General features: G+C 39.6%; 1 protein-coding gene across 6 annotated transcripts in view; it reads left to right on the forward strand.

Moving 5' to 3' along the window:
- The window catches only part of shroom3 (shroom family member 3), a 75,953-nt gene that overhangs the window by 24,835 nt on the left and 37,475 nt on the right, over positions 1-13,643 (forward strand). For all 6 annotated transcript variants that reach the window (XM_042396228.1, XM_042396230.1, XM_042396231.1 and 3 more), the window contains exon 3: positions 3,369-3,569. In XM_042396228.1, the coding sequence (XP_042252162.1) occupies positions 3,369-3,569 (201 nt within the window). The remainder of the gene's footprint in view (positions 1-3,368; positions 3,570-13,643) is intronic.

Consider the following 13,643-nt stretch of genomic DNA (forward strand, 5'->3'; position numbering starts at 1 on the left):
CAGCCTGGCAAATCCTCAAGAATTTAAAATGACGTTTGCACAGACAGCATGAGGCTAAACTGAAGGTTAGAAGGGAACGCTTTCAGACTTTCCTCTGGGTGAGCGCTGCTTTAAACCTCTGGATGTCAAACTACTGAACTCAGGTGAGCTCAGCAGGTAGAAGGTGCAGGGAGAGCAGTGTGTGTGGGTGTGTGTGATGAGATGGAAAGTGGAATGTGACAACATGGTCCCTCCTGTTCAGGTGATTTCAGGGTGTCGTGGCTGCCGCGCATTCCTCTGACCAGCTCAACAGGTTCCACTTAAATGGGCCTTTCTCTGTGCACCTGCAAGTGCGTGTGGTACAGATTAGTGTTTAGATGTCTGGTGTATGAAGTCCTGAATACGCAGCAGTGGAATGTCCTCAGTTAGTAATATACGGTGAGTCTGGGTGTGTTTCTGGTGTGTGTGTTTGAAAGTGTATTGTGTTCTTTATTCATCTCTGTGTTTAAAAGGATTGTAGGTTTAAATGGCTCTGCAGGGTGGAGGGAGAAAACCGCTCTGACTTTAAGGACTGAGGCTTTTGTTATCTGATGACAACAGTATTTTTTTTTTTCAGATCTGATATGAAAAGTTTCTTTTTAACAGTAACCTGAACTGTTCCTGAACCACAGTGACGTTGTGCATCTCAGAGACCCAAAACATAATAAACCAAAATAATACCTATGTACAACAGCCTACAGTCAATAAAGGTCAAAGCATTCATTAAAATACTAAAATGCATAGAACTTAAATCATCTCTCATGTAGTTTTAATAGCACAGTGTTTTATTTTATTGATTTTGCAGGTACCATTACTTACAAAGAGAAATGGGAAAAGGGTTCACTTACTGGTGTCAAGGAGGATGAATGTATATCTCCATCCATTCCTATTTGAATTATCTGTTGTCTCTATCAGTTTGTCTTTTGCTTCTTGTAATTGGAGTGGCTAGCGGGAATTATCATGCAAGATCTTCGTATGTTTACATGCCAAGTTATTATGATTTTACAAGTTAAACTATGGTATTAAGAGCATGTTTAAACGCAGAATTTTCAGCCAGGAAAACAGACTGCAACCAGATGTGTGATCTGGCCAGCAGAGGACAGCAGTGATTTTTTTGGCATCTAGGCTCTGACTTAGATTGGGGGAGAGCGGGGAGAGACGATGATAAGGGGAAGGTAGCCTCGGAGCCTACAGGTGGATGCTGAGGTGGAGGTGGCGCTTATGAAATGCTGTATGAACAGCAGCAGCAGCCATAGCAACAAGCAACAGCATAGCTTTAAGATGAGCAATGTGGCAGCAAAAAGTGAGCAGAGCACTGGCAGCTGAAGGACACCTCCATAATTCAAAGGGTGCGTTGGATATATGTTGCAGTGAGTAGGGAGTGAACTAGCTGGCAGGTTTGCTTCATTCATCACTGAAGTGCATAATGTCGAACTATAAACCAAAGTTTATCAGCTGCAGGTTCATCAACCCTCAGTGGTGAACCTGGCATGGACCATCCACAGCAAGAGCTCACATCTAAGCAAGTCATGTGACACACATGTAACTCAACGTAGCCTGACCCCTGAACAGTCAGTGGGCGTCCAGACCGAAAACAGATTGAAAGTCCAGTTTGAGCAACAGAGCAACATCAGCCAACGTAAACAGAAATACAGCATTCATGTTACAAACTACTATGTGCATTTGCATATATTTCATTGGTCAATGCAGCCTTGTCGGATGATTTTATGTTGTGGTCAGGCAATAAGTTGAGCCAGGTTTCATGTTTTTTTGCCTCTGCATTGGCACGCTGCGTCAGCAGAGTGGCCTCATCTAAAGGAATGAAGCTGGAACTAGACCTCTCCAAGGCTGCACCTAGGCAAACATGCACTGGGGTCTCTCAAAATATGTTTGCTTGGCTGTTTATTTTATAGCTGTATGTAGTATGTTTACAGTTGTTTTTTTCTCAGTTTTTATCTTGTCTTGCTTGACACACAGGTTGGTATGACACATTGAGATGAAACTGATAACAAACACTGAATGTTGGACTGTTGCTTTAAATACATGTACAAAATGTACAAATAAACAGTCAGCAAAGAGTCATCTGAATGAACCTGTTTATCCAATGTCAGTGTGTGTGTGTGTGTGTGTGTGTGTGTGTGTGTGTGTGTGTGTGTGTGTGTTTGTACCAGGTATTCCTCATGTTGTGGGGACATAAACCTGTTTACACAGTCATGTTGTGGGGATTTGCCTCCCTTATGGGGACAAAAAGCAAGTCCCCTTAATGTAAATCATTAATTTTACAGTGAAGACTTGGTTTAAAGTTAAGGTTAGTTTAGGGTTATGTTAAGGTTAGGGTAAAGGTTAGGCATGTGGTGGTTATGGTTTAAGTTAGAAAAAGAAGAGAAACAAGAAATGAATGTAAGTCAATGTAATGTCCTCTGAAGTGATGGAAACATGACTGTATGTGTGTATATGTGTGTGTGTGTGTGTGTGTGTGTGTGTGTGTGTATGTGTGTGTGTGTATTGTTGAGTGGACAGGTGATTGACTGGACCCCATACTTAAACATGAAGTCTTTTTTTCTCTCTTTTTTGAGTAAACAAAGGATTCCCAGTAGTATTTCTGCTTGCAGCATCCTTTGACAGCTGAACTCTGACCTTCTCACTATTGTCAATTCAATAGCTGACATTTGAATTGTAGTTCACTGAGCATGCTCTGTGGTGATAAATGACTGAAATATGAAGGTGATGTTATAGGAAAAGAAAACAGACAAGCAGACGGTCCAGTTTGAACTGCAGGCCTGGTTTATTTTGGCAGCCATGTGGTGAATCTGGGGGTGTGATGGTTGTAGATTAGCTAATCTGATGTAGGCCAGAAAATCTGGTTTGATCATTTGGTTTATTTGAAAGACAGTCAGGAAGAGAACAATATTCTATCGAGATAAGTTTTGAAATCCATCTTGAGGCTTTGTCTTTCTGTCTCTCGTTGTTAAACTACCATCAGTGAAACTCCATACTTAGTGCAGATATTTCACATTAAAAGCCCTATGTGTCTCAAAAGTCATAAACCCTCCTGTTCCTGGCAGGCTTTTAATGTGAAACATCTGCACAAAGTATTAAATTTAATTGACAGTAACTTAACAGATCACAAAAGCAGCAAAGTAGAAGTGATTGAAAGAATTAGTGAGCTTTATTTGTTCTTATTGGCAACAGCATTCTCATTAATTGAATGTCTTTTATTTGAGAATCTACATTGTTCACATATGGAAGTAATTCTCTACATTCATTACGATATAGATAAGTGTAAAAAATACCAAACATCATGCAGCGCAAGCAGGAAAAACATTTTTATTTTCTGTCTCCTTCTTTAGGGAGTTTGATCCAGGATACATTGAGGAGTTTGGTACCTCACCTCCCTCCCTCCCTGCTCTTCCTCCTCCGTCTCCTCCCCCTCTTTCTTCTCCATCGCCCCCACTACCACATCATCAACAACAACAACAACAAACACTGCACTCGTCCCACCGCAGCAGAACATGTTCAGCAGGAGGAGTCCAACTACGCATCAAGAACAGGTAGGAAAGCGCTGAGACCCCCCATCAATGTGCAAAAGACTAAACTCCTCAGAGTTGTGCTCACAGCCATAATGTCACTGACCTGGACTTCCTGTCTAGTTGAGGACTAGGTTCCTTCCAGTGTCGATAAATCCTCTTTATTTTTCTGAACATGTTTGTCGGTTGCACACCCTGCGGGTCAAAACAGGAAATGATGTCAAATCAGTGACAAGTTTACCGCTGTCAACTGAGGAGGTCATGACCCCTAGTGTTAGGATGTCCTGTGTGCGCTTCCTTTCTGTGTGTGTGTGTGTGTGTTTTACGGTCAGAGGATTTATTAGTGTCCCGTTGTATGTTTGTGATTCAGGGTTCAAACTTAGCTCAACAGGAAAACAAACAGCTCACATTGCCACGGTAACCACCTCACAGTGTTTCCTGTGTCTTCATCAGCTGCATCATCACAAATCAGTCCAGCTGTTTGTTTATCATTAAAATGAGGTGTCACACTGTGTGAGAAATCAAATGATATTGATAGCTCTTAAACCCACTCACATTGTGCAGCTGAAACTAATCATAAGACTTCACATTTTTACATGTTTACGTGTCCCGTGCATCAATTTGAACACATTTCCCCAAACCAACATGAGTCAGTTGCCAGTTTATTATTATCCACCTAACAAAAAAACACTAATCCTTTTTCAAGGCTGTAGTTTGTACCACTGTTGAATTGTATTGTGTTATACTGAGAGGTGTTAATATTAGTTAACTGTCTAATTTAGTGTATACCACATTTATATCTACCTCTCAGTCTACTCTCATTGATGGTGGTGGAAAAAGTCAGTGTTGACTTTTTCAGTATTTTACATTAAACCTGCATTCATTATTTTTTGCCACTTGGAGGAAGTGGAAACAAGCTGTAAACACAACACTGACATAGTAGCACCATTTAGGTTGATACAAATATATACGTAGTTGTTACAAGCAGTCGCCTATTAACAAAGCACCAACTACCACGGCTTGAGGCTGAAGTCAATGAGGAAGAACCTTAAAGTGCCAACTAGGGCCGCTAGATGCTCCAGTTGACTCCCATTCAAAAAGCCTCAACTTCTATCTAGGAATACTAGGTCAGTCCTTTTTTCAACGAGTCATTATGGTCTCAATCTCTAAATTCAGGCCCTCTAATAAGTGTACTGGTGGTCATTTTCGAAATTAGTTAATAAGATTTGAAGATTTACAGTAGCTTTAATGTCTGCCGTGTGGGAGTTGATTGACAGCTGTGATTGACAGTTGGCTCATCTGCTAATCTCCCTGGCTCCAGGACTCCAGCACTGAGTCAGACTATTGTCGCAATATTTCACTAGGTTTAATGTTACTTGATTATGATACCTGTCCTGTTAGCACAGTTTGTCTGACTCATCCGCTGCTAAAGCACTAGCTAGTTGCTAACTTTGTCTGTCTGCTGTTTGGTGCTGGGCATGTAGTGTATACTTGATTTCTCAGAGCTTTTTTGTCGAAAACGGCTGCATGACGTTAGCTAAAATTAGGCTGATGAGAGCTGTGAGAGTGAACAGTAAAGTTGTGGGCCAGAAGGATGCTACACATCAAAGTGTGTTTACAGCTATTGGGGAATACAGCTACATATGTGAATAAATAAAATAAATAAATTGCCTCAATTGATGTCACTAGAGTCAGCATTGGTTGAAAATGAAAGAAATGTATGGATGTAGCCCACTCCTCATCTCTGCTTGAAGCTAGCAGCTCGAGGCTACAATAGCCACCACAAGCATAACACAACAGAATCGCCAACTGAACTGTTGATGGTTGCATTATGGGTAATGTAGGCACCAGGTTTTGACAAGGAAGAAGAGTCTACGGAATAAAAAAAGACAATATCTATATTCTAGTCAGTATGAACAGGAGGAATGATTACAGTGAGGAAAACCTCTTTCACTGTTCATATGGACACCTGACTGTTGTTTTAAGACAGACTTGAAAAATTGTGAACCTGTCCTTTAATCATTCTTTGGTTGCACAAGAGAATATTGTAAGGAAAACAAATGAAATATGCTATCAGTAACCAGTTTGCACATAGATTTGTTATAAACGTTTTCTTGTCGTATTGATTATAAAAAACGTAATCAGGGTTCAGGGTTGTATTAGTAATGAATGTATTTGCTAATGCAAAGTAGTTGTATTTGAAGGAGAGGGTTGACATTTGCTGTGTTTTGCATTTAGCAGAGTGCACTCAGGTGTACTGGTCCCCCATCAGCTGGTCTAGGTCACTATGACAAGATATGTTCTGTGTGAATAACATGTTATGTTGATGTGTGTGAACGTATGAGGCATATACATCTAATCTACAGTAGTTTCCTGGTTCAACACTAATGTCACTTTACCACCCCTCTCTCTCCCTCTCTCTACCTCTCTCTCTAACAGTGTTGTGTGTCTAAACTCAGTCTGTACAGACAAACAGTCTATAAATACTGACACTCTGCTACAGCCAGTTTCATCCTAATATGGAGGTCAGGTTCTGAAAATACAGTGTGTGTGTGTGTGTGTGTGTGTGTGTGTGTGTGTGTGTGTGTGTGTGTGTGCATTTGTGTGTAGTGAACATCCCAGCCTCAGGGCGGTGCTAGTGTGACTACAGACATTTACCCTTGTTGATTTTGTGTGCCCTGTCGTCTAGTTCCCGGCAGTTATCATTATATCATGTTAGATTTGAAGAAAGTTGAAGCCTGTACCCAATACTTCATTCCAAATCTACGACTGTTGGTCCTTGAAACTTCTTGAAAATCCACTGTAGAGTTTGAAAACAAGGTTCTCAATTTCTGGAAAGCTTGCAGCTTCAGGATATATATATATATATATATATATATATATATATATATATATATATATATATATATATATATATATATATATATATATGTGTGTGTGTGTGTGTGTGTGTGTGTGTGTGTGTGTGTGTATGTGTGTATATATATATATATATATATGTATATATATATGTATATATGGTGTCAGTTTGGAGGGGTGACTGAGCAGTTGCAGCGCACATCCTGCAGGCTTCAAGTTAGATATCAGCTGCTGTCCTGCTGCAGTGCCTTTGAGCAACATGTTTGCAGTGATTGTAACAACAGAGTCATTAAAATGTACTCTACTGTTGGTCTCACAGAGTCAGATAAACAGCCAGAATGACTCTATTCTCCCACAATCCCCTGGGCTCAGGGTGGTTATCAGATAACACTGAGGAGAGACGAGGGGGGAGTTGGGGTATTGCAATGCTTGTATCTGATTGGTCCAAAAACAGGAAGTGGGCCAGAGCCCCATGAGGCTGGGTGTTAATCTGGAAAGGACAATGATTTATAAACAGTCGTCCTCTCTCCTTTCTCCGATTCCTTCTTTCCTTTTCTTTTATTTCTCCCTCTCCTCTCTTCCCTCTCCTCTTCTCCCTTTCATTCCCTTTTGCCTCTTCCTCTCCTTCTTTCTTTCCTTTCATTTCCTTACCTTTCCTCCCCCATCTTCACCTCTCCTTTCCTCCCCCATCTCCTCTCACCTTGTTTCTTTTCCTTTCATTTTCTTTCTTCTTTCCTCCTCAGATGCTTCTTTGGTTGAATCACCGCATTTTTCTAAGACGACATCATCACATCATTGCACAACACACACACTCCAGTGTAACACCAGCTCCCTTATATACACACACACACACACACACACGCACGCCCACACACACACAGCTACTGTCCCCAATTGGACAAGCCATCCCCAATTAATTGGTCTGTAGTCCGAAATTTGTCCCCGAAAGTAGCCTATGACAGACACACACACACACACACACACACACACACACAGTTCAAAGGCAAACAGTGCAGTCTAGTGTTAGTCAATCAATTTGGGAATCACAGCAGCATCTAATCCTGTGTTTTGGTGGTGGGTGGGAACATACTTTGGTTTACATTTAATGCAGACTGTCATGATTAGGTTTGTTAACATGGTGTGAAGCATGCTGTTGCTATGGTTACCTGCAGTTTAATATACCTTTAGAACGGTGGTTAAACTTCTGACCAGAACTATGTAGACACCAAGTGTCCTGTTATAAGGTATAAACAGAAACCTTCCAGCCAGTCAGAGAAGCAACCTTTTGTGTGGTTGCGGTTCATTTAGTCTGCATATTGTAGTCCTTGATGAGATTTGAGAGGTCCTTGAGGATGTTCCAGGACTATTTTCGGAGGTACCAGAAATCCCTGAGGATGATCTGGAAGTCTTTGAGGAGGCAGAAGTAGTACCAGTACCATCCATAACTCCATATAAAGTACACAAGCACATACACAGTTTTGACACATGCATACTTTTGATGCAATTTTGGCACACCCCAAACACACACATACAAGCTATTAACATAGTTTCACAACCATATTTGATACACTTACGCATACACACACACACACACTTTAAAAATGTGTCCTCTGGATTCACTTTTGCCCACCTCTCAATCTCTCTCTCTCTCTCTCTCTCTCTCTCTCTATCCAATTTTGGTTTCCGGGCAGATCAGAGAGATTATTATTATGGGCTGGTGGAACAGTTTCCCACGGCAACAGATAAGGTCTCTGTTCAGAGAGACACACCCTGCACACACACACACACACACACACACACACACACACACACACAGGGCAATAAAGACAGTTTGAATCAAACTGTGTCAGCACAAACATTTCTTTTCTCTTAGTGGTTCATTATAAAAGTTTGTATCAGCTCACTTTATATTTTCCTCATGGCTCTTACCTCAACCAATCACGTTCTGTTTTGAATTCTGTTTGTCAGTGTTTTCCATCCTGTAGTCAAGTCAAGTCAATTGTATATAAGCCAATATCACAAATCACAAATTTGCCCCTAGAGGCTTTACAACATACAACACTCTCTACCTTAGACTCTCGATTCAGATAAAGAGAAACTCAAACCAGGCAACCCCACTGAGGACAGGACTTATAAGATGATATATGCTGTCAATGTATCCAGCTGTGGTTGGTCAGAAAATAGTTCCAGTGATAACTTCTGCTATGTCTCATTTTTTCATTTCTGTTTCTAATCCTGCTCAACAAACAAGATAGGCAGTAAATCAGAAAGCTCTAAAATTGTTGGAATGTGGATATTTTTTCTCTTAAGATAGAGCAAGGAAAGCACTTTCCCCTCTGCTCCCAGTGTTTGTGTCAAGCTAGGCTATACACCTGTGTGTGTATGTGTGTGTGTGTGTGTGTGTGTGTGTATGTGTGTTCTGATGAAACTAGGGCACACACATATAGCTCTGCACCTTAAGGCAGAAAGTTGCAGCCTTGACACCTGATTTGAACACTACAAAGGGAGAGGATTTCCACACCGTCCCGTCATCCATTTCTTTCTGTGATCTCAGACACGTCTTACGACATTCTCATGACACATAATTCCCAGTAATCCAGCCGCTGGAGTGCTGGGAATCATCTGTTATTGTACTGGGAGGGGCTACACCTGCATAGGTACCAACACCTGTATATTTAACCTGCAGACGCTTCTTCTTCTTCTTCTGTTTCTGATGCGACAACACACAGTCGGTCACAGAGCTGCAGTCATACCTGTGTTTTCAGGAACAATACCCAAATACTTTAATGTGTATTAACTGATATGAGTTTGGATCTGTTGCACATTTACAAGTATTGACTGATTATAAACAATAGTGAGTAGAGTACAGTGGTCCTTGAGGAAGCATGGAGTCCTTGAGTTAGTTCCAGGAGGGCCCTAGAAAAGCTTTCAGTGGCCCTCGTGTGGATTCTAGAGGAGATTACAGTGACCCTTGATCACTGTAATCAAGCATGAAGTCCTTGAGAGGCTAACAGATGTCTTAATGAGGCTCAAATTGTTGTTGAGGAGAATTCAGGGGTACTGGAAGAGGTCACAGTACACTTTAAAAAGAAATCGTAAAAAAAACGCTCAAAACGGCCGAACAAAAACCATAAAATTAAAATAAAATAATTCAAATAAAGTGTAAAAACAATAAATTTACAGAAATTTTCATCAAAGGTTTTGCAGAGAAACACTGTTATTTTACAGATATTTCCTAAATTATTACACATCTGTTAACACATGCTCAAGATTGCAAAATGACAAATGACAAAATAAAAAGTATAAAAATACTGTATAAAATATTAAAATCATCTCAAACTTTAACTTGCAGTGTTTGTGTTTAGATTTAATGTTTAGATATGTAAAATAATGTTAAAAAACTCTAGAAGTGCCAATTGGTACACCAAAATCAAACCAACTATCTAATAATTTTATTAACTGCAGCTGTGTTTATCCCGTTATGACATGTCTGAGGGTCATGAGGGTCTTTCTCTCAATGTTCTCCTGAGAATTAAATAAAGGATCGATGATGATGATGACAATGATGATGATGACATGTCTTTGAAAAGGGTCTATTCCCCTTTCAGTATGGCAACTCACAAGTAGGAAGATAAAAGTAAGTTACTTAGTTTTTCTATCGCCAGTGGGGGAAATGTCTTACAAATGTACTCTGATGAGATCATTAAAGTACTTAAGAAATCATACTTCATATTACATATATTAATTACAATGTAAGGTTTAGAAATAGTGGTTAACATTGACTAATATCTCATCTTAAATACTGCAGTTGTTACTTACTAGTGATGGACTCTGTCGGGTTCCTCTTCTCCCCCGTAAACCTTGTTCCAATGTTTGATCTAAAAAATGTAAGCAACTTTCTTATCATTACCAGTTATCAGTGTTGGAAAAGGGAATGTAGAAATTACTCAGAAAGAAACAAGCAGCTACACATACAGGTTCGGGCCAAACATCTCTCTAATATCAAATAAGACAAGCACAAGCTGTGTTATATTTCTGTGTAGTTAAAGGAAAAATTTGTAAAACAGACAAAAAAAGTTCATTTTTTATAACCTAGTTCTTATTCGCATTGATGGACATGACAATGACTTGTCCGGATCATATTTTACTCGCATGACTACCAGCCTGATAGTTTTATCATCCATCAGTGCCATGTCAACTGTTTTATCAAGTGCGTTTTAACTCAGCTATGCATATTTTAAAGTTTCAAAGGGTTTTTAAAGGTTTTTACCCAGAATTCATATTACAATGGCCATCGGATTGCAGAGCTACTTCCTGGATAATTTTGTGCATTACTGAATACCCCCATTGTGATACAAATCCTACCAGCCAGCATGATGGGAAAGTCATAGAAAATAGGGGTTCATGTTCATGGTGTGTTTGAGGCACTAAGTGCATTTTTGTATTTGACAGGAGAGGTCAAACACTTGTTTTGATTTGGCACCATTGTACAGCTGTGTCAGGATGAGTGACTATGCCCTTAAACTCAAGAACAACATAGATGAGTAAAATACTGCCTGACAGGTATGAGCCAGACTGGTGCTTCTGTGCAGAGTTTGCATGTTCTGCCTCTGTGTTCACATGGGTTTCCTCCCACAAACAGGTAATTTTCAATTCTTGGGATAACAAATAAAAATTAACATGTGCCAACGAACAGGCAATAATATGGCCACTAGTGTGCATGGCATCCATTCACTGTCTTTATGTCAGGATGAAATGAATACTCACTGCCTCTGAAGATCTTGTGGCAGGAAACTTTTCATTCCCAAAACGTCTGGATCATGAGGGGAAAACACACACAGACACACACAGACCAATCTCTGCATGCCATGCCTCTGTTTGCCTGCCTGTCCCTGGGTTTAATTCTGTACCGCTAGTCACTCCTGGTTCTTTTTTCTGGTCCAATAAATACAACAGTATTCCTCAACAGTCAAATGTGTATGCCCATTGTAGTTGCAGGTGCAAGTAGTATGATTTGTATCACAATAAACAGGTGTTAATGTGAAATAGGTCATATCTGACCACATCAAGCTAACAAGGGTGGGATAGGCAGGGGACAGATAAACACAGATTTAGAGCATACCAGTGGTCTCTCTCTCTCTCTCTCTCCCACACACACACACACACACACACAGACACACACACACACATATGCGCGATGCAATCATAATGAATATTTTCAGATTTGCTTCATTACGTTATAACATTATAACACAATCAAGTAAACATTAATGTTACTTTACCTCTCAAATTCGCCTACACCAGTGCTGAATGTTATGATTATGTTATAACAATGTTATATTATAGCTAAGCCGTGAATTAGGTTAACTCAGCAACAACCATTAATGTCAAAGACAAAGGTTTGCTGTAAACAGAACAAGCAAAACTTCCAACTAAACCACATTCAATACTATGTTTTGCTGGCCAGGAGACACGAATCATGCCAACAAGCTAACGTTACCTGTAGCTAATTTACTTAATGAGCTGACCTAACTGTAAGACAACGTTACAGCCAAAGTTAAGGACATGAACACAAAACATAATGTTATGTAAGGTTGTTACAGAAAATAACGGAAAATATTTTCTTACCTGATATCACCAATATTGTTGCAGGATATAAATTCACTTAACTTTAACTTACTTAGGTGACCAAACAGACAGTCTGACCCTCTGTGTTGTTTGTTCTCCATCGACATCCCACAACTCAAATTTACTCAAAATAAGAATTCGGCAAGCAGATGTAAAATAATCCAGGTAATAATCCAGGTAACAGCCATAAATAATAATATAGTATTTTTATTAGTATTTTAATATTGTATTTTTTCTGTACAAAAATGAGAAATAAATGTAATTTGTCATTATAGGCATAATACTTAAAATAACATTTGGGTTGTTAATTTACAGATAATGTCCATAATTTTACAGAGTTTTGTATACAATTTTTAAAAAACATTATTTTCCATAAAATTGGGATTTTTTTACAGTGAAGAAGAGGTTCCAGGCATCTTTGAAGAGGTTCTAGAGGTCCATAGGAAGTTAAAACGTGACATGATATGATAAAGGGATAAGTAAGTTTAAAAGAAGTTCAACAAGCTCAGTTTGTACACACCCACACTGTACACTGTGTCTTATTTGGCAAAAGAAGTGAAAACATCTGTGTGTGTGTACCAAGGGTATGTGCATTCTCATATTAAAAATGCATTTAAATCCAGAGTGTACTCCGGTTTTGTTCAGAGTTGTAGGTTTGTGAACCTCACAGCTTCACAATTAAACAGGATTTCTGGAGTACTGTGTGCAGTCACTGGGGCTAAGCTAGCTGTTGATGGTCAAATCTTTCAAAACCGAAGGCTTGCTTGTTAAATCACAATTTCTTGTTTTCCGTTTGTATAGGAGTTAAATACAGGAGATGCAGGCTTTGGAACTGTTGGAAAGCACCTCGAGCTGTTCTAAATAATGGACATGGTTTTTGTTTTTCCTTCCAAGAACTGCTAACACGAGATACTGGTAAAGACATAACGTAGTTAAAATGCAAGATGCTTTCACCAGTCAGGAGCATAATTACTGTGATTCCACAGCTGGATGCAAGTCACTGAATAAAGGTGTGTTCAGACAGAAAGCAAGAATAATTCACACATTTGTGTTTATATACCCCAAACAGCGAATGTGCCAACTGTGCAGACATTGGCTGTAAGCTAGCTAGCAACAGACACACCCACCGTGTGTGGTAGTTTGTCAGTTTTCAGCTTCTGACTGAACTCAGAACTCACCAGAAATTCTTTGTTATTTCCCTCCAGTCTCTCTTCTTTTTCCTCTCATGTCTCAGCGCTTCTGAAGTCAAATCATAAATCACCAGAATATGAGCAAATTTTTCATTCAAGTAGAAACATTTTCAACTGGCATGCAGGGCAAATTCACATTGAATTGTAACTTGCTCTTGACTTTGTTATTGCTGCCTCTTAAATTTGCTTTGTGTAAGACTTTGCATTAAAAGAATAATTACTTAATTTGTCCAATCCCCCATCTTCGATGTTATATTTTAGTTCTTATTAGTGAATGAAGACTGACACACCACTCTAGCTGCGGTGCTAACATTCAGGACAAGCAGGACTCCAATTACACAATGGTCCAACGAAATCAACACAAATGTGATGAACTGTATAAGTGATACTCTCCTGCTTTGAGTATAAATGCATTTCAGCA

This window comes from Thunnus maccoyii, chromosome 19 (assembly GCF_910596095.1).
Source record: "Thunnus maccoyii chromosome 19, fThuMac1.1, whole genome shotgun sequence".
Classification (NCBI taxonomy): domain Eukaryota; kingdom Metazoa; phylum Chordata; class Actinopteri; order Scombriformes; family Scombridae; genus Thunnus; species Thunnus maccoyii.